Here is a 20,405-nt window from a genome sequence, read left to right on the forward strand (position 1 = left end):
TTCTCGAAGACTATAGCTTTGTGCTCAGGGGGTGGAGCTGGCCCACAACAGCGACAAGGAATCTGATTCGGCATACAGCATGTCCAGCTGAACTCCTTGTCGCAATTTTGATATGGTTTTATGGCATCGAGAGGGGGCTATTGAGCCTAGTCTTCCCGCCTCCTAGACGGCGTTTCAGAGTCCTCAGACCTGCCCGCATCATTCCCGCCTCAATATATATTTCCTCTATATGCAGTTGATACGTTTTTCAGTTTGTTATGTGTCATACACATGTCTTTGAAAAGCCCCCCGATGTCTTTTTGGCTCGGGTTCAAGTTCGAATAATATACAAGAGAAAAGCCCACGATGAAATTTCTGACTCCATGGGCAGCAGTTGCCTTCCTGAAATTGTTTTATGTCTTCTGCGTGTCTTTGAAAAGAGAAAGGATTTTGAGGTTGCTTTTCCATACCCACTGGCGAGGATCTGGTCGGCGGGTTGGTCGGCGATGAATGAAGATGCTCCGCTAATAGCGGTACTAGTAACTAGAGAGACTGCGTCTGGCCAAGGATCGAATACCAGGGAGGAGTGAGACGATTGCTTGACGACGATTCGCACCGGGGTATTCAGATACCTGTCAAGGCTATAAGTTCAGTTTCGCATTGGTGACTTAGAGGTTGGTCCTCCGGCTGCCGCATTGTTCTCAACGACGTCGTTCTTCTCGACAACGTCCTCGCCGATATCTCAACGACGATGTTCCCGATGATGTCCCCGACAACATCCTCGGCCACGTTCTTGACAATGTTCTTCTCGAGGACCTTTCCCTTGACGATGTTCCGAGATGTGAAGATACCCCCCCAACTCATGGCCAACGAGCACGCGAACAGCTCAAAGGGGCCCTGATTCGGAAGAGGAAATCTTGTTCGACGGCCAGAAAAAAGATACGTTTAGAATCCATATCGTCCACCATCGATACTCTGAAAGCTGCCAGGGCGGCAGTTGTGAAAAACGATGGGAAGACGCTTTATCCACCGCACGATGCGTGTCATCTCGACTACGACTTTCTCCATCCCTCTTCCCTCTTCTTCCGTCTTTTAGAACCGCACCACGCCAAGGTCTCCGAGGGGGCCAAGACAATGAATCATGTGAAAGAATAGATAATTAAGATATTTTGAAGTCGAATAGTTTTCATTGCCATCATTCACGCAATGTGTCGTGAAAGTCTATCATACATACATGCTTATCGCTCTCCTAGCAGCCGTATCTGCTCATTTGAGTCCGTCGTTAGGTATGCTGGATGCTACCTGCACCTGTGCTGTCTTCTCATACATCCATTAAACCGGAAACAGAAACATAATATACAATCTTCCCTCATCGCCTCATGCCTCATGCCTCACGACTCTCAAATCCAATCCTCACCGTCCCCCATACCGCTCTCTCATCCGCCTCTCCGCCTCCTCCACACTCCCACTCCCCAACCTCCTCCCCCTCTCCTCCACCCTCTCCCTCTCCCTCCTCTCCCACCCCTCCCGCCCCATCTGCCCGCCCTGCACATACCCAAACCCCCGTCCCTCCCTCTCCCTCGCCCGCTCACCCATCACCACGTCCTCCTCCCGCGTCAGTGAAATGCGCTTGATCTCGCTCGAGATGCCGGGCGTGTTGGACCGCGTGGTGGCGGCGGGGTATGGCGGGCGCGCATGGAACTCGCGGTCGCGGTCGGAGTCGACGTCGCGTTGGTAGGAGGCGAGGGCTTCGCGCTCGCGCTGCTGTTGGATGGTGAGGGGTTGGCGGGGGTCGTCGTAGGGGTAGGCGTGGGGAGGGGGTTGTGTGTCGTAGCGGGGTGGGTGGTGTGGGCTGGTTGCGCGGCGGGGTGGGTCGGTAGGTCGAGAGAGTTGGGGATCGAAGGGGGCGGGGGGGCGGGGGTCGTATTGGCGCGGGTGTTGAGATTCGTAGGGACGGGTGGAGGTGGGCTGGGGTCGAGATGATGGGCCTTCGTAGGCGTGGTCGTATGGTCGGCTTGGTTGCTCGTAGCCGCGCGACGAGGTCTCGTATGTCCGGGATTGCGGATCGTACCCATAGCTTGGCACTCGCTCGACGGCATATTGCACTCGCTCGCTCGGCGTGCCACTGGGTAGTGGCGCAGACGGAGGGGGTGCGGATTGGCTCGTCGGTGGCGCTAACGTGGCGTAGGGATTCGGATTTGGCGGGAGGTTTCGCGCCGCGCCAGTCGGCGGGGTGTAATGCAGTGGCTGCGCCGGAGGCGTATAATTGTGTCCCGGAACCGGGGGCGTATAGTTACGGCCAGGAGGAATCGGACCCTGCGGTGTTGGGGTATGGATCGATTGTGTTGGCGTATGTCCTGCCGAGTGAGTTCCATGATGTGGATGAGCAATGCCAATGGCGCTTCCACTGCGGGAGTGCGCGCTGTACATCGCATTCGGAGGCGGGCTAGGATTATGTCGCGGCGTGTTCAGCTGCCCAAATGCCATTGCCCGATGGCTGCTATATGGCTGGCCCGCCGAAGCAGTTTGAGTCGGATGCGGTTGTCCCTGAGGCGGATGCGGCTGCTGCATTGCTGTCGGCGTCTGCGGTTGCGATCCAGGCCCATGGTGCGCCCCTGTTGGTGTCTGCGAGTACTGTCGTCCAGACCAACTGTCACGATGATGTGGCGGCCCGATCGCCTCTCGAGGCGCAGGCACCGGCTCACGAGCCATGCCGAGTGGATCGCGCATCGTCGAGGTCAACTCACGCCCGGAATCTCTTTCGTACGGCGGCTGTCCTCGCGGATCGGGATATGACGGGCGAGAGTACGCGCGTGAAGAAATCGACGAATCCGACGCCTGCCGCTGCGTGACCGACGGCGCCGGCATCGACGGTGCCGGATTCGGCGTCAGCGGACCCGCGTGCGACCCATAAGGCGGACCGTGTCCCTGCGATGTCGTGCGCTGCAGCTCTTTCGGGGGCTCCTCCTTCTTCCTCGGGGGCACGTCGTCCGTATCGGCGTTCATGATATCCATCAGGTTCAGCTTCCGCACCGGCTCTTTCGGCGCCGAGGGCTTCGGTGGCTGCGGCGCCGGCGCATGGACTTGGGAAGGCGGTGGCGGCACCGCGGCGCGATCGTCGACAATATTGCGAAGACTTGACGGATGTTGCGGCGCGGACGGCATGCCCACCGGCTGCATCTGCATCGGCTGCTGCCGCTGCGACGGTCGCTCATCCACAATATGATCCACCGGCTTCCGATCCCCCGCATACATATCCTGCCTCGGCGGATACTCCTCCCTCCGCTCACTTAGCGCCGCCGGCGCGGGAAAGTACCCCAACGGCGGCCCCTGCAAATGTCTTGGCCGGTGATAATCCCTCGACGACGGCCTTGAGGGCTGCGCAGCATGAACCGATCCAGGTGATGCCGTGCGCCCAAGTGGAACCCCACCCGACCCCGCCCGCGAATGCATCACGCCCGGGTGCGCATGTGGATGCCCGTGCATGTGCGCGTGCGACGGCGCCTTCTCCACGTCGACCACCTCCAGATTCGGCGCCAGCGTCCGCTGCACAACCACGTTCTCCGCCGGCGGCGCCTGCGTCCCGGGCAACCCCAACGCTCCCGCAGGTGGCATATTCGGCGCGGTCACGGTCGCCGCTCTTCTCCTTCCCGCCGGCCCTGACTTCGCGCCAGGTGCTGGCCCTGGCTTGGGCGGCGGCGGGACGTATTGACTGGGCGGCGCGGGGCCGGGCATGTCGCCGAGCTTCTTCCGGTCGTCGACGCGGCGGACCTGCTCGACGAGGTCGAGATCACTGCCGGCCTCGACGAGCTTGCCGTAGTGGTTCTTGACCATGACGGCGGACTTGGAGTGGTTCATGGATTGCGCGATGGAGGTGAAGTCCGTGCCGTAGTGGCGGAGGAGACGCTTGAATTCCTGCTGCTCGGGGACGGACCAATAGGAAGAGGGACCGGTGCGTGCTTGGGTGCGCGGGGGTGCGGTGCCGGGGGGTTGAACTCGGGAGCCGGGAGGGGGTGGCTGACCTGTACGCGGGGAATGGGAGAGTTGAGCCGGGAGGACGTTCGGGGAGGTGGCTATTCCCGAAGGCGCCGCGGTGTTAGGACCGAGGTGCGCCTGCAACAGCGGCTGCTGTCCAGACATGGTCGACGCGGCCTGCTGCTGCATATTCATCTGGCGCGCGAGCGGACTCATCTCCACCTGCGCATTCCCAGGCATGCCGCCATGCACCGGCACCATCAGCCGCCCGAGCCCATCCACATCCGTCACCGTCCCTGGCCACAAATGCCCTCCACCCTGGTTCCCCGGCCGCTGCATCTGCGGATCCAGTGGCTGCAGTGGCCCCTCCGGCGCATTCGACACCTTCCTCCCCCGTCCCGGCGCCGCGACGACCGCATCAACCTTGTCTGGACTAACCCCCTTCGCCGCCGCCCTCCCCCTCTTCTTCGGCTCCCTTGCTGCCTTCCTCCCCCGCTTCTCCTCCGCCTTCTTCGGCGTGCCCGCCCGCTCCTCTATGATGCCATCCAACGTCGTCGGCGCCCCGGGCACCTCTCCGAACTTCGGCGCCGCCGCCCGTCGCGGCCGGCCGGAGTCCGTGACCGCGAACTCGTCGCCCGAGTAAACGTCCGGCTTGACCCCGAGGTCTGCCATGAGCGCATTCGTCTTGCCGCGACGCACGCCGGAGCCGGACGAGGCGGCAGCGGCACGACCGCGGCCGCGTCCCCCGCCTTTGCGGCCGCGCGCCCAGCGCGGTTTGAACTCCTTGTCCCATTTGGTGGCGTAGTAATGGAAGATGGCGTCCTTGTAGGTGCGGCTGGGCAGGTGCACGGCGAGCTTGCCCCATTTCTTGGGGAAGTCTTTGAATTGTGAGACGAGGATCTTGTGTTCCTCCTCGGTGAACGTGTCGACCGGCGGATCGAAATCGAACGCCCACAGCGCATCTTCGGGGAGCGTGAGTTGCGCGGTGTCGTGATACACTCGGATCGACACGTCCGACGGTCGAGAAAGCAGGGGAATATCCGCTTCCGTCTCAGAGTTCGCGCGCGACTTAGCCTCTTGCTTCTGTCGTTCCAACGCCTCCTTGCGCGCAAGCTCTTCCGACTCCTTGATCGCACGCTCCATGTCGTATTCTGAAGCGAACTTGTACTCTCTCCTGCGGCTCGACGGCTGTGGCGTCGGAGGCGCCGTAGCCTCTGCCGTTGCTGGCGCAGCGCCCGCACCCGTGTCGGCAGCCGGAGACGCCGAATCGGCCGCGCCAGCCGACGCTGCTGCATCATTTGCCGCTTCGCGCGCCAACCGTTCTTTCTCCGCCTCGATCTCCTGCTCCAGGTCGCGCAAGTTATTTCGCCAGCCGGCATGGACGAATTTGTACTCGTCCTCCCGCTCCTCATCGCCGCTGTGGTCGCTGAAATGCATCTGCGCCAGGTGCTCCGAAACGGTCTGCGCCAAGTCCTCATCGTATTTCCCATCCACGACCTCGAGATCGGAAAGTGGTGTGGGCGGCCCTTTGGCGAGATACGGGAGCAGCTGCAAGTCGGGTGTGGCAACGCGCTCGGGAGATAACCACCGTTCTTCGTCTTTCTCCTCGACCATCTCCACATCCCCATCCATCCCATCCGCCTCGCCTTCGCCGGCCGCAGGGGTCAGCATCTGCTCGCCCACAACCACTTCGCCCTCCGACTTCAACCGCTCCTGCGCCTCCAATTTCGCGGCGGCGGCGTTGCGCGACGCGATGTTCTTGGCGCCCCGCACCGTCTTCAGCACGTCCGCCGGCTCGTTCTCCGCCAGCGCCTGCAAGATCACCAGGTTCTCCAGCGGCGTGGTCGCGCGATATTTGCGGTCGCTAAGGTCCACCACCATACTCTCAAGGCGGGCTTTCTCGCGTTGGAACCGTTGCTCCGTCTCGGCGAAGTCTTCCTCTTCGCCGAACATGTCCTCGTCTTCGTCGTCGCTGAGCGCCGCATCGATGGAAGGGCCGGCCAGTCGGGACGAAGGTGCTTCGTCGGTGTCGGTACCAAGTTTGGCGGAGAGAGCAGAGACGGCAGGTTCAACGGGAGTAGAGGTACCATTTGGCGCTTGCACTAGATTTTGATCACCAGACGGATGATCAAGTTCCATCGGATCCGGAACCGCACCACGAACCGCAAGTCTGCGAGTGGTAAGGCCAGCCAAGTCCGTTCTGCTCGGTTCAGACCTAACCGGTTCCTCATTCTCCGTCAATCGCGGCCGAGAAGTAGGCCGCATAATAGCATCTTCCCGATCCCTTTCTTCCTTGATCGCCGGCTTAACCTCCTGCGATCCCGGGATTCGCAACCGATCTTTCTCTTCTCCCTCCGCGTCACGCTTGGCGGGAACGAGAGCGCCGCGTCCATAGGGTCCATCCTGCGCGGCACCTCTCGGTCCCAGTGGATAGGTCAGCGGTTTTCTTCCCGGGGCACCGATTCCCATGCCTCTTCCCATACCAGCGGGTCCGGTAGGCGCGTTCAATCCGACGCCGAATCCCCTTCCGGCAGGTGCACGATCCGCACGCGGGCCGCGAGGGATGTCGAGGCCGGAAAGGTTTAAGGATGCGCTGGACGTCTTGGGTGAGGCACGCGGGCCTTGAGGGATCTGGTTGGGTGCGAAGTATGAAGTCGGGAGTGAAGGACGGGGAGAGAGGGAGCGGCGTGATGGCTGCGGATAGCTCAGCTGTCGGCTGAGATTTGGTGATGGTGCGCGACGGGATATGGTTGAGGAGACGGTTGGTTGCGATGGCCCTATGGGAGGCGCTCGAATACTGGGTACAGATGGGATATCTCCTTTCCGCGCGGAATCCGAGGGATCTGGCCGTCCACTATCGCTAAGGCTGCTTGACAGCGGTTTCGGCGGGCTAAAGCTTGTCGAAGGAGCCATCGAAGATCCTGATGACGATGAAGGTCGAGGTGCCGTGGGCGCTTTCAATTCCAGCTTTGCGTCCCGTACGTCCCTGGAATCCAATGCGTTCGCTGTTCGCATAGCTTTCGGTCCACTGGGCGGAACAACAGCAAGCCGTGGCTCAGCAGGTTTCGCTGTCGGTCCCGTTCCGGCGGAGCCAACCGCAGCAGCGACTTGAGCCTTTGGTCCGGTAGGTGGAGCTCTTGCAGGGCCAGTTGGAACCGTAGCCTGCGGCGGGATCGACTTTTCCGCAGCTTGTTCTTGAGGGGTTTGTAGAATCTGCCCTTCTTCCTGTTCGTCCTTTTGGGCATCTGCTCGCGCTATCGCTTGTTGCTTCGCGCCAGTCGCGGTCCACGTCAAACTGCTCGGCGCTCTCGATATGACGCCGCCCGTCAAAGGTAACGACCCAAATGCCGGTACTTGTGGAATCGCCGGTGGAGGAGACGCTGCCCGTGCCCGTAAGGCGAGCAGGTCCGGCTTGTTCTCGTTGCTCTCTCGTCTTGACGGGCCATGCGCGTCCGTCGCATAGGATTGCCGTCGCAACAGATCCGGTCTGCCGGTATCGCGATCGGCCGCTGGGTCAGGAAGTGGTGTAGAATGTCCGCTCCCTTGACGAGAATCTAGGCGGCTGAATCGATCTCGCTCGCCCAGGCCATCTCGGAATCGGTCGTCGCGAAAATTCGGTCGCTCGTCGCGCTCAAACGGGCGCCGGTCGTCCCGACGGTCAAAATCGCGGTCTCGATCTCGGTCTCGGAAATCGCGTTGAGCCGGGATGAGGTCTCGATCTCGCTCGCGGTCTCTCTCGCGGTCGCGTTCTCGGTCTCGTTCTCGATCACGATCACCCCAACGTTGGCGTGATCGACTGCGTGGGCGGAAAAGGTCACGGTCTCGGGTCTCTCGATCCCTGTCTCTTTCTCGATCATCGAAACGGCCTCTGCCGCGATATTCGTCGTATCCGCCACGTCCACGGCCTCTACCGAAACCTCCACCACGGCTGTAACCAGCGCCGCCGCTCCATGTTGACTCCGAGGCCGATCCTGTAGAGAGGGGGCCGTCTCGTGAGTCTCGACGTTGTCGCAATGGGCCATCGTCACGTGCCGGCGCGTCTCTCGCGTCGCGTATGTCGGGATGAGATCGTACAATGGGTGAACGTGGTCGTGGCGACGCCCGGCGATCGGCATCCGCGTCGCGCTCTCGCCACGTCCGTAACGGACCATCGGAATACGATGGCCCGTCTCTCGAGTCGCGATAATCGCCGCGGCCACCAAATCCGCGCCCTCTTGGTCCCGCAGGTATGCTCGATGTGGACAGATTGGAGTCGACGCGATCCGCTTTTGGGCCGCGTGGGATCTCGGAATTGAACGCTATGGAACTTCGTCGATCGATGCGGTCCATGAAGCGGCCAGGTGGGGAGCGATCGCGTCGAGGAGATCGCTCCCGCTCCCGATCTCGATCACGGTCTCGCGGTTGCCATCTTGTGTCGCGTCCGTCTCGGTCGCGCTCGGGGAACCGAGACGCCATTCCTCCGCTCCCGTACCCTCCTACCGATGTTCGCGTGGTTCGAACTCAAGATGTACGTCTGCGCGATGTGGCATCGATGGAGTGGAGGATACCCGGTCGAATGATGGCCTGAGTGACACGGAAATAGTTGGAATGCCGCGTTTCGGTCACGACTGGAAGGAATCGCCGTCAGCAATGGGTTTGGCCAAAGTGGCATGAACCGTCAAACCAACTACAAACAACCCCCGAGCAATCGAATCTCCAACCACGAAATGTTAGGATCGCCTGCGGTGGGGTATAGTGTAGAGTATGGGGTATCGTGGGTGTAAACGGTATGGAAGTGGAAGTTGATGGATCACATTACACCCTACACATACCAAAGTTCCCAACTCCAGACGTCGTTCCAGCCGAACTGCAGAAGGTTTCAAGTTGGACGTGCCAAAAGCTTGGCGCTGGATACTATTCCTATTTGGGACTAGCGCAATCTGGCGGACCCAGAAATCGTTCGCCCGTGTTTCGGCAGCCTCGACAGTGGAGGAAGCCCCAACTGGTCGCGGTTACCCTGTGCGGCTGAGCCCTTTTTTGGGCTTCCGTGTCGGTTGACGAGGCGGTGCAACGGCTGCCGCTGTGCCACTTGAACAGACCTAGAGGTCTGTCGCGTGTCGATGTGTCAATAGACGTTCCAATTCCGTATCAGTGACGGATGAAAGGTAGTAGATGATAAATCACTTGGAGAAGAAGTCAGCGAATCAAACCGTGGATGGGGGAGATGAGTGCCGTTCGGCATGGGAGAGATCGGCCTTGGCCTGCAAAATGTGGACGACCGCCACACGATGCGCTTGGGGTCGTCTGGTCCTCTCGCCATCCCCGATCATCGCGAAAGGTGGAATTTGCAGAGACTGGGCATATTGAAAAGATTCGAGGTGATCAAGATCGGGTGGATGAAGGGATAGAAAATACGGACCTGGAGGAAGGAGATGAATGCACCTATACGATGCAATGATGATGAGCAGCAACGGCCTGAGAGGATGTTGCCAGTACGAGGAGCCGGTTTAATGGCTGAAATGTATGTCTCATATGGTTGCCTCCAGTCTCAAGGAGATGGTCAAACGGTCTCTAAACCCCAAGAATGCTTTTGTGGTGGTGGTAAGTAGAAGGAGAATAACAACCCCAGAGTTAGGGGTCAGCGTTCACGATGTTTCACTCAGGCGGAGATGAGGAAGTGAAGAAAGTTGGAGATGGATGGATGGAACGTCGTGGATCGGTGCCCAGTGGATCGGACAGGACGGGCTCAGGGCTGGGTACAGTACCAAAGGCCCTGCCAAAGTTGCAATTGTGCATGTCTGGTGTCTAGCGTGGATTAATGTGGATGGTCCTGTCAGAAGGGATGGGATCACGGACTGCAGGGTGCACTCAACCACGAGTCTACTGTGCATACTATGTAGTAGACTGGACGGATCGCGGGCCAGGCAATGAGGCTGCCACTCTAGTCTCTGATTATCTCTTGCTAGCGTCCTTTGACAATTGACTGCAGGACGGCTTTTAATTCGACACGGAGCATTTCCTAGCGTGTGGTTCCATGGACATTCATTTGCAGATGCAGCAAGCTGCGAGAATATCAACAACAGCCAGCACCAGTCGCCAATTCGTTGATGCCACTTGACAACGCGTCCGAACTCCTAGATTGGTGTGACATGCAGGCGGCACGGAAGCCAGTGCTGGTACTAGTTAGCGTTAGATTGTAGGTAGCCTGCAGAGTGCGGGCTGCGTGACAGATCAATGTATCTCACCCTTCGTGGGGAAGAAATTGAGGGCCCGTACCACACAGAAATCTAAATTTTGAATCGAGCTGCAACGACGCACCCTTACATTAAAAGGCGGATTTAAAAGGTCAAATTATATTTTTAGAGCTAGATCTACCTACCGTCAGAGTCTGAACTATATTATCCATTTGGATGGTTATGATTTTTCGGGAACAAAACGTTGTATGGACCATAAATTTCTTCCCTTACGGAGGCACCTAAATTACTACCTTGGTGCCTGAGCGCCTGACTAGTGACTCAGACTGTCTGGACGCCTCTGGTAGATGGCTGCTTCAATCCCACCACCATTTCACCTCCTGTCCTCTATCTTCTAAACTGAGAATTTTTGGTGAGAGGATGACCCTGTTGGCTTGGAACAATTCATCATTGTAGGGGAGCCCGAATCTGATGGTGCGGGGGAGGTCGAGGCACGGAGGCAGGGTCGTCTAGAGTGCAGCGGGTTGATTCCACCCGTTGATTGGATACTGGTCAATATTACGTGGAAATTTCCATGCACAGTGCAGGAATAAGAAGGATGAGATATATCGCAAATCTCCTCCATGCTAGATCACGAAACAGGAGGAATATTACTTCCATCAAGAATTCAAGATAAAGCATTGGGCTACTATAGAGCTTGTAGTTGGGATATTGGTTTCGGTCGGGTTTCATCGTGAACGTGCCCCGCTCCCGAATTCCATCCACCATCCAGATTGGTGACGTAGCCGTTCGAAAAAACACCAAATATCGCTTGTATATCCCCCAGAAAATCAATTCCTTCCAGTCAAATACCCCAATGACCCAGCAGTAAGTCCCCTCATATAATCCCCCACGCCTCGAAATCCTTCAACTTCTCCTGCACCGCGACGTTCCCCCCCTCGCACATCCCCCCCGCCCACTTCACGACCATTAGAAACAGCTCCTTCGCCGGTGTATCAAACTCATCGAATCCCCCCTTCTTCACCGCCAGCAGCCCCGCTGCCGAAATGAACGATACTACCTGACACTTCGCCCGCATCTCATTCGTCATATAATTCATCATTTTCCGCCGATCGTCCGCAGTGGGCGGGCCCGCCGGCTTCGGGACCGCGACCCCATGAAACACGTGCGCGTGCAGCCCGAGGAGTTTGAGGCGGGTGGCGAGGACGCAGAGCCATTCTTCGAAGTTTGCGGGCGTGCAGGTGGTGAGCTTGGGGACTTCGGGGAGGAGGGCGTCCTGCCGCTTGACGGCGAGGATGAGCTCGTCGCGGGAGGCGTCCATGGTGATGTGGCCATTGGGGTCGATGTTGGGGGAGGAGACGGAGTGGGTCCGCTCTTTGGACATACTGCGGAGGTTTTGCATGCTGGGGGGAGTTAGAGCAGAGATGGTGGAGGGGGTAGGGAGGGGCTTACTTGGGCGTGGGTGAGGTTCGGATGGTTGAATGAAGCGTGAGGGTTGCTAGATATCGTGTAGATCGTAGGAGCGTAGCGTATATCGGAGTAGTCTCAGTGGACGGCGAGGGGATATGAGAATTGAGGATGAGGAGAAACCAACCTGCAGGCAGTCGAACCGAACAGACGAGTTTCAAGTTTTCCCCGCAAATGGGTGGTGTTCAGCTTCCCACCCAGGGACGCATGATGCAATTCGCCTCCTTGCATTGGTGTCACCCATGTAGCTGGGAATCGGATGCGGTGGTGTGGTTGCATTTATGGGGAGGTGCATGGGACGTATCGGACTGGTGTACCAACCGTGGTGATGGGTCGAGGAGATCGTCGGGAATATCTCCCGCTCAACGAATCGGAGTGGGAATATAAAATAGGGGTGTCAGGCTACGATCTCTAACACTTGGGCGTGATTTTTCTCTCATATAGGCGGAACGTTTGCTGTGTGCATTGCAATGGTAAAAGTCGTGCTAAGGTATAATACCGCCCTGGTGTCGCTTATCCATCATGTTTCAGTAAGCAAATTCCATTGGATGATCCCCTCTCTCCCACTGACTTTGAAGTTTGAACCTCGACATTCACCCTAACCAGTCCTCAGATTCCGGTCTCCGTACCAACGGCTACAGCCACTGCGATGATGTGCTAGGGGCTAATCCCAGCGGCGGTCAGTGCCATACTGTGGTGATGAGCCAGTACCGGTTTGCCTCTCACTCTCCTCTCCGTCCGACCGAAGTCACTTCTCCGCATTATCCAACGCGTCGTCTTTTTTAGCGCGGTTTAGAGCGCAGTCCTGCCCGGTCGGTGATCGAACGTTGACATCTAAATGCGATTGGTGATGGACAACTTCTTAACACTTTAACCGAAAACGCCGAGTCGTCCAAGGCCGAAAGGAAGTATTTATTGTATCTTGATCGATCGATCTTTTCCAGGCACACAAGCATATCAAGTTTAGCTTCCATGTCGAAGTTGACTAGGTCGAATACCTAAAGCCTATTCTTGATCGTTCGCGGGGAATTGTACACCGTCCCGTCCATCATGGCCACAGTGGACTCTGTTTCGCCTTCTCGCTCAATAATCTGATGGGTTTTGAGATCCCCGTATAGTTCCATCAGATTATACTCATGCGTCCTGCGAAGCCACCTCCTGATCAATGTGAATATATCATGGGCGGTTTGGCTATCATCCCAGCCCGTCCGCTTGACCCAGAGGTAGCCGTCCATGGAGATAGAAATGGCCAGTTCGCACTTCGTATCGTTCTCGGCGACCATCCAATCACATTGCTCCTTGTACTGTGCTTCAGACCACGTTTCGCCTATGAGTTGCGGCTTCGGGGCAACAGACACAGCCTGTTGGTAGAGTCCGAGCAGTTTGAGGCGGACAGAAAGAGCGTGGAACTATTCTTTGTAGCCACTTTGATGGCGGAGAGTTGGAACCATGGGGAGGTTCCGTGGTTTGCGCTCTCGGAGGGCCGCATCGATATCACCGCTGGGAATGGTGGAAGTAGTCCCGTGGGTGGACATCGTGGTAGTAAGGAGTCTTGATAGGTTGAAGGTCTCGTAAGGTCTCTTATCGACTTTCGACGAGATTGTTCGTCGGATGGTGGCTAAACATGAGATGTGAGTGGATGACGATAACGATGGTGATGGGGACACCTACTTCGGATGCGAAGATGTTGTAACTCAACAATATCTACTCTTGGTGTCAAGGCGGTGTATTCTGTGAATGTCACTTCCGCAGGGAAAAACAGATCCAGTAGAGGCAGATTGTGTGTGGTTGAAGTGAACCAGATCCGCAAGTCGTGCTGTGGGTGAAAGCTGCAGCCGAAGCGAGAAAGTGAACTGATACTGTGCGCTCTGTGAAGGCAAGCGCTAGTGAGATCTGCTGTTGGCCCCATGTGAATTCAGTTCGGACGACACCAGTGCTTTCTAGTCACTCTTTCCACCCTATGGGAGTACAACATCGGATATTTTACCCACCATCCGAAAGCGGACTATTAAGCATTGCAGGTTAGAATCGTGGCATCAGCTCACTAGTCCTCGGCTTCCGGACTCGAGCCGTATAAGATCTCGCAAACCGCGCCAATGGGTACATCCATGACCGCATCGGTCCCTTCACTCCAATACCTCTTCCAGTCCACGTCTTTCTCAGCGATTGCCGCTCCCATCGCCTTCTTACTCCCCGCATAATGCCCTCGACTGCGTGCTCCATGCTTCCCAACCCCTCTCTCGCTCTTCTTCTGTCCCGACCCTCTCGATGCGGTTCCTCCCATTCTCCTATCCTGCACAATCTTCCCCTCCTCATCCACCACCGCCACCTGCGCCGCCTCGTCCACCAAATTCTCGATACTCTTCATCGGCAACGTCAACCGCTGCGTATTATAGCTCGCCAGCGCCACATAGACATACCCCAGCAGCACGACTAGCCACGCCGGCACAGCCAGCGCCCACCATCGGTTCGGGTAGTAGTAGATCCCCAGCTCGTGCAGGAACGGCGACGGCAGGAACGCCCAGAGCAGGTACATCAGGAACGCCGCCGACGACACCATGTACAGCGCGAAGCCGTAGTACTCGTAGGTGGGGACTTTGGGGGCGGCGCGCGGGACGGTAGTAGCGGTGCGTGCGGACTTGGCGACGGCGGCGGCGGTGCTGGCGGGAGTGCTGGTGCCGTTGCCGGTGAGGACTTCGACGTCACTGGAGTCGGGGGTGGTGGGTCGGGAGGTCTGGGTGCTGAATGGGGGGCGGAGGAGGGAGGTTAGGGAGGGAGATTGGGGGAGAGATGTCGGTGGGCGGTTGTAGAAGGGTGGGTAGAGTCCTGCGGTAGGTGGGAGCTGTGGATGGGACGTTGAGCCCCGTTGGTTGTAGAGACGGGCATCCTGGGGTTTCAGATGGGAGTTCTCATCGCTCCCTCCAGCCTGGTTGGGGTCTTCTTCATCAGAGGACTGTGAAGGGAATGGCTCGAGGGAGAATTGCGTTCCGGAGCTGGTATTCTCTTTGGCAACGTCTTCGGCTTGGACTTCATCCTTAGCTGGTTTCGTGTCGGCGGACGGAGTAGGTAGACTCGAGTCTAACTTCAATCGCAGCCCTTTGGGATTACCCTCCCCTCTATCTGGTGCCATGGCTTCTTGGAGGGCAGTTCATAAACTCAACGATTGAAGTAGTATCAAGTGAGCCACCATGACGTGGAGCGAACGTTGGTATTGGAATTTAAGGTTGGATCTACAAGCGGGGACTAGCTACATTTGTTTTAGCGTACCGAGAGTTTTACTGTGGGGACTCGAGAGAGGATCAATAGAACAACGTTCAGGTTGGATTTTAACTTTCTTGAAAGGTTAAATATTCATGATGATCTGTATTTATTCGCATCGATACTATGCTAGCGAGCAAAGCAATTAAATGAGTCTCACGGAAAATGTGCCGTTTTACGTCCAGCAACAGCCCCTATTAGTTCAATTGTTGCCCGTACCTTAGTACCTTCGACCCATTTCGAACGACTCTTGTCCCGTACTGTCAACATGCTCATTCCACATTTCCCCTGTTTTGAATGATTAATAATCGATTCTCCAGCCCAATGCCGTTGCGACCAAATCTTCCCACCTATCTCTGCAATGCCATCTGGGTATTTTTCAATCTGAAAGCAATCCGAGCAGGTCTGTCCCATTCAAGTTGGTTGTACTCGGGCCCCTCGTCTTGGAATATACGAAAGCGAGACCCGTATATCATTGGGCCAGCGTAGAACTGAGTACCAGGCGGGAGAGGCGAGTCGAGCCAGTGTGACTTGGCACGAATGATATCGTTCTTCAAGGAATTCAGGTACGGATGTGACGTACGGATGGTGTTTCCAACCGTAATGGCGGGCTCTCGAACGACTTGAATGGGTCAGATGGAGGTTAGTCATGCCCGCAAAAGCAATTCATTACATTTCCGATGTCATCCTTGTACTTGCCGTCGCATTGGCAAGCTTCAGAGCATTCGAAGGGATAGTAGTCAAGGCAATCGAGTTTAACCATCACAAAGCTAATTGGCGGCTCCAAGGCGATCGCATTGGCAACAAGGTGAAAGCTATCATCAGGAAGCTGTAATGGCCTCTCGGGAGAAAACGCGTCCGTCGGATCGTCGATGACCATGATATCGCTGAGTTCACCCAAGATCGGCCATCGAATTCGGAGCGAGGCCTTGTCCAACGCCAGATTGACCTCCATAATCTTCGAACGCCCGGGGCGGGCCATCTGCTGGAGAAGACCGGGCGTTATCGACATTGGACATCTGGTCGGACTCGGAGTTCTGAGCTGAGGATGTCGCAGTGGTATCCATCGTTAGTCTAAGGCGACGATCGCGTTGCTCAAGAATTTCTACGCGCGACTAGGCCAATGGTTCTTGATCTTTGCCCTGACGCGCTTTTAGTGTATGTTCCGGGTTTGGTTTTGCAGGTATGGAAGTTGGATATCATGCGACTTGCTGCGTGAATGGTCAACCTAGGACAGCTGAAATGTCCGATCTGATTTCGGGAGCACATTAGAGACAGTGCATATGCATGGAGAGAGCCTGTTCTCAGGAAGGATAATTGGTCACAATTGGCCGAAGAAGTTTTGATTGGAGACCTTGATTTTTGTATACCAACTTACTATGCATGCTAAAAAGGACTTTATAGTGCTTCAGTGGGGTGATCTGTCGCTCAGTCGTCCCCTGTTGCTGACGAGATTGCTGGTGACAACGAAATCTCCTTGATCCACCATTTCGATAAGAACCGAAATCTTATGGGTGACATTGAATTTCCCACCTGTTTGGGACGTGTCGGAGCCGAAACCATTTTCTATGATAGTGGTGTGAGGATCTATGTATGGCCAAAGCAACTTCGCACCACCGATCTAATTCTGATTATACTTTCGTTGCTGAGTCCGCGATTCTGTCTCTGGTTAGTGATAGATAGTATACTTTCATGAAGATGCAGTAGAACAGAGGTCCCCCGACCGGGTACGGGACCAATTCTGAAACATATGAACTCGAACCGGGTCAGCCAACAGGGCCAGATGCAGTTCCATGGTCGCGTAATTGAGGGCGATTTCGACCTGCAGTGAGAATCATGCCGAAGGTGTTGATGAGGATTGAGGGCGGCCAGACATGGGAAGGATTCCAAGATTTATACCTTCTTTTAGGTGCTATCGAACAGTAGGTTGCTGGAAACCGCCGCGTCATCCGAAAGGAAATTCTGGTATCCTTGGTTGGTATTGGTACGCGGGGGCCATCGATGGGACCCAGTCTTCTCGGTGAACCGAAGAGTATCGGTTGTAATTCAACTCAATTAGATGGCGAATCCGCAGCATGGGGGATGGTTAGCTCAACAGGCAAGTGGAAGGTTAGAAACTCGCGTATTTAGAGCGGAAATTGCGAAGTTCATAAAATCTCGCTGTCCCACTGCTTAGGAAGGAATTCAACAGCAGAGGAAGTTGTTCTGGGGTTCAGTGTTTCGGGTCAATTGAGGCGATGGGACACAAAAAGGATTTAAATATTGATATTTTAGCGGATTTGAATAGAAATGCGAGACGAGGAGAATAGAAGAACGCAATACCAGATCAATTTGACAATTGGGCAGGCGTGACGCCTTTGGTAGAACACCTGTTGGATTATAGGACTAGATACAGAAGACTATATACAACGCCCATAGCGAATGCAAGAAGGGAGCAAGATTATAGCATGTTCACAGAAAAGGAGGTTCCGGAGTCATTCTGAGATGCAATGGGTAGAGCGTTGAGGAAAGGACTGAGGGGATAGGAAGGACGTATAAGTAAAAGCGGAAAAGGGGTAATGAAATGCCATAGATGCCGCAAACGAGAATGAAATCCTTCAAAAAGTATCATATGGCTCTGGCAAACTGACCCCACGATGCACTGGTCGATTAACTGCCGCCAAATGATCCACTCGTTCCAATCATCTACAAACAACCTGATCGTAGGAAACACCTCCATCATTCAGTCATTCAGCGATCAGATGCGTCGCTCTCTCATCCGCATTCTCACGAGTCACCTTGAAGCAGTGGCGCTCGCTCTCGGTCATCGGAAGCCGCGCCTCGGGTGATCAAACTTGGCACCGCGGTCGTGATGCTGAAGACAAACAGGACGCCCATGATGACGAAGGCGAAGATCCACTGGAATGCGACGACGTGGGTGAGGAACTGGGCGACGCCGAGCGCTGGGAGGAGTCAGCCGTATCCCCGCAAACCATCACCCTTGTACAATAAAGAAACAGAACAATAGGAAGAGACCAGAAACATAACTTACAAGCTGCCAACACGCTCAAGGAAACTCCAAGAACCCAGTCACCGAACGCATACAGATGAAACACGCCATACACCAAGATCCCCCAAATGGCGATATTCGCCAGAATCCTCGCCGCCAGCGTATGCGCATTCACTGCCGCGGCGCCGCTCCAATACAGCGCCACGAAATTAAACGCCAGCGGCCCCGCCAACACCGCGGTGTGAATCAACAACCGATAATCGAACGTCGGCGTCTCGTTCCCGCCGACGAAGCTCCGGAAAGCGTCTCGGACGCGGCGGGATGCGCCGCCGTCGGCCGTGAGGGGATTGTCGGCGCTGCGGGGGGGTTTGGGTGGGGGAAGGGAGAGGTAGGCGGAGGTGAGGTTGAGGAAGTTGACCACGAGAAGGATGAGGGCCCAGATGAGGTGGGTGCGGGTCCAGAGGTGGATGAAGCCGAAGAAGAGGAGGGTGGAGAGGGTGAAGTGGGGGGCGAGGTGGGCGGAGGGGCGGGAGCGGGCGTCGTCGGAGGAGTAGAGGGAGGTGAGGTAGGGGATTTGGAGGAGGAGGAGGAGAATCCTGTGTGGGGGGTTAGCGGAGTTGGGAGGGGAGTCGGGGGCAGGTACCAGTAGATGCTCGTTATGATCGAGTTGAGGGCGAAGGGTGTGGCATAGTGGCTGTTTTGGCCCCAAATTGTCCGATGGGCATACTTGCCCTCATGGGGTCGTTGAAAGGTGTAATAGACCCCGGTGATGACGAAAACAACCCAGGAGACAACCGTGATGATCCTGTATAGGACGAGCGTGGCTTTGGAGTAGTTGTTACTTCGCACGAACGGATTCACTGTACATCCAACTGGTTAGCTCGCTGTCATTCTTAGAGTATCTCTTGCTGAGCAGCCTCGGGACCTCGAAGCAACCATCGCTGCAGCATACTTCGATCCGAAGAGTATTGGGAGGTACATACCCGACTGGACGCGCTCCTCCACCTGCGCCGCCACCTCATTGACGTCCGGCATAGCGTTCGACAGGCCCCTATTTCAAGTCAGTGATCGTTCCCATTGTCTCCAAGCCGGACCACGATGCCGACGACCACCGTACCTGTACTCAACCCGTAACTCCGAAGCGATCCGTCCCTCTTCCGTTTCTCGACTCGTATCTCAATCCAACGTAGATCCAAACCCAGAATCGCAACCAATTCAATACAATTTTATCTCACTCACGATCCAACAAATGAGCAAAAGAGAAATGCGAAAATGCGAAAATGCGAAAATTGCGAAACGCAATACGTCCGGAAAGCGGGGTCATATATAAACGATCAGTGGTCTGTCACATCAATCAAACCAAGGAAATCAACTGACCAGCAACCAACAACCATCGCTTGGGGGGAGACGCCCAAATCATCGACGATCGACGTCACCGCCCCACTTCTCCGCATTTCCACTCATTTGATCCTCACGTCATCCGCATCAGGCATCGCGCTGGTGCGTCCATCTCTTCATTGCGCCGGTGCTGTTAGCTCCACCGGCACTCGTCGCGCTACCGGATCTACTTGGAAATTCCGGTGCGAGGGGAAGGGAAAGAAAAGTCACTGGAGTTCATGCAGGACGGGGCGCAGGAGCTGCAGAAGGGGTTGGAGGGGTGACCAATGATGTGGGGGAGCGTACTAGGGGAGAGGGACGCATTGGTATGATAGGGGGGATGGAGATGAGATCTGGAGTTACAGTAGCGGTACAGTATTAGGTAGGGAGCTTAATCGAAGAAAATATGCATAGTAATTGGTATGGCGTTATTATCGTAGATTGCAATGCGGGGTGATACGGGGTACAGGGTGGCGTAAATAGCATTCCTAGCCTAGTCTGATACATTGGACTTCTGGTGATACGAATCGCATGCATCAAGATCCTACAGACACGGGATGAGGGATAGCTAAGTGTATGTACTAATTATGTAGGCGTCTGCAGAAGTACATCGATGGCGCGATATTTCGACGATCGATCTTACCAACTAGCGCTACCACGACAGCCAATTGCGGCCACCAAGTCCCCGCAACTCCCTCCATTCATCGGACGACAAAACGCACGGTATATATATACCTGTACTCCTCCCCGTCTCCGCAGTCTACCTTCAACATGCAGTCACCAGATCTTCCATTTCCCCCATCACTCATTTCCACCCCTCCAACCCCGCCCACGGTCCCTGCTGCCCCTGTTGTCCCTGCTGCCCCTGTCCACCACGACTCGGTGCCCTCCCCTGCTGCTGCGCATACCCGCCGGGCCCACTCGGATACGCCCCCTGCGCGATGGCCGCGGCATACTCCGCGGACGGCGGCGGTCCGGGAGGCGGCGGCGGCGGCTGCCAACCGGGCTGGCCGGGTTGCGGGGGTTGCTGGGGGGTGCGGGAGCCGGAGGGGGAGTAGATGGAGGCATAGGGCTGGTGGGAGGAGTGGTGGGGGCCGGGCGGGGGGGAGAAGTAGTTAGGATTGTGGGATTGGGATTGATTTTGGCTTTGGGACTGGGATTGGGGAGAGGAGACGGGGGCAGATTGG

The 20,405-nt window shown here is 56.3% G+C and overlaps 7 protein-coding genes across 7 annotated transcripts in view; all 7 read right to left on the bottom strand.

Moving 5' to 3' along the window:
• Nucleotides 1-1,392: 1,392 nt before the first annotated feature.
• Nucleotides 1,393-8,409, bottom strand: P152DRAFT_476632 (uncharacterized protein; the record flags this gene model as incomplete). The annotated part of the gene is made up of 1 exon (XM_033681526.1): nucleotides 1,393-8,409. One exon carries the CDS (start codon nucleotides 8,407-8,409, stop codon nucleotides 1,393-1,395), a length of 7,017 nt encoding a protein of 2,338 aa, XP_033530919.1.
• Nucleotides 8,410-10,504: 2,095 nt separating this feature from the next.
• P152DRAFT_461703 (uncharacterized protein) lies at nucleotides 10,505-11,549 on the bottom strand. The gene has a single exon (XM_033680186.1). It carries the CDS (start codon nucleotides 11,527-11,529, stop codon nucleotides 11,005-11,007), a length of 525 nt encoding a protein of 174 aa, XP_033530920.1. The 5' UTR covers nucleotides 11,530-11,549; the 3' UTR covers nucleotides 10,505-11,004.
• Nucleotides 11,550-12,592: 1,043 nt separating this feature from the next.
• P152DRAFT_452181 (uncharacterized protein) lies at nucleotides 12,593-13,129 on the bottom strand (the record flags this gene model as incomplete). The annotated part of the gene is made up of 2 exons (XM_033678277.1): nucleotides 12,593-12,955; nucleotides 13,043-13,129. 2 exons carry the CDS (start codon nucleotides 13,127-13,129, stop codon nucleotides 12,593-12,595), a joined length of 450 nt encoding a protein of 149 aa, XP_033530921.1.
• A 779-nt stretch (nucleotides 13,130-13,908) lies between these two features.
• P152DRAFT_373806 (PIG-P) lies at nucleotides 13,909-14,193 on the bottom strand (the record flags this gene model as incomplete). The annotated part of the gene is made up of 1 exon (XM_033675567.1): nucleotides 13,909-14,193. A coding segment is annotated over one exon (285 nt), but the record flags the coding sequence as incomplete, so codon positions are not given.
• Nucleotides 14,194-15,414: 1,221 nt separating this feature from the next.
• P152DRAFT_476634 (uncharacterized protein) lies at nucleotides 15,415-15,864 on the bottom strand (the record flags this gene model as incomplete). Its single annotated transcript, XM_033681527.1, has 2 exons — nucleotides 15,415-15,474; nucleotides 15,526-15,864. The coding sequence occupies 2 exons, from the start codon at nucleotides 15,862-15,864 to the stop codon at nucleotides 15,415-15,417; spliced, it is 399 nt and encodes a 132-aa protein (XP_033530923.1).
• A 1,754-nt stretch (nucleotides 15,865-17,618) lies between these two features.
• Nucleotides 17,619-18,876, bottom strand: P152DRAFT_468519 (DUF1774-domain-containing protein; the record flags this gene model as incomplete). Its single annotated transcript, XM_033680826.1, has 4 exons — nucleotides 17,619-17,794; nucleotides 17,884-18,437; nucleotides 18,485-18,701; nucleotides 18,825-18,876. The coding sequence occupies 4 exons, from the start codon at nucleotides 18,874-18,876 to the stop codon at nucleotides 17,619-17,621; spliced, it is 999 nt and encodes a 332-aa protein (XP_033530924.1).
• An 890-nt stretch (nucleotides 18,877-19,766) lies between these two features.
• P152DRAFT_168345 (BRO1-domain-containing protein) overlaps nucleotides 19,767-20,405 on the bottom strand; it is a 3,970-nt gene continuing 3,331 nt past the window's right edge. The window contains exons 4-5 of the mRNA XM_033674069.1: nucleotides 20,165-20,405; nucleotides 19,767-20,047 (exon numbers count right to left, since the gene is read on the bottom strand). The exon at nucleotides 20,165-20,405 is cut by the window's right edge and continues 854 nt beyond it. Coding sequence (XP_033530925.1) covers nucleotides 20,024-20,047; nucleotides 20,165-20,405 — 265 coding nt within the window. The 3' untranslated portion in view covers nucleotides 19,767-20,023. The remainder of the gene's footprint in view (nucleotides 20,048-20,164) is intronic.

The sequence above is a fragment of the Eremomyces bilateralis genome (assembly GCF_010015585.1).
Source record: "Eremomyces bilateralis CBS 781.70 unplaced genomic scaffold P152scaffold_26, whole genome shotgun sequence".
NCBI lineage: Eukaryota > Fungi > Ascomycota > Dothideomycetes > Eremomycetales > Eremomycetaceae > Eremomyces > Eremomyces bilateralis.

Excerpts from the sequence above, each read along its gene's own strand:
- P152DRAFT_461703 (XM_033680186.1), bottom strand. The coding sequence starts at position 11,529 with ATGCAAAACCTCCGCAGTATGTCCAAAGAGCGGACCCACTCCGTCTCC.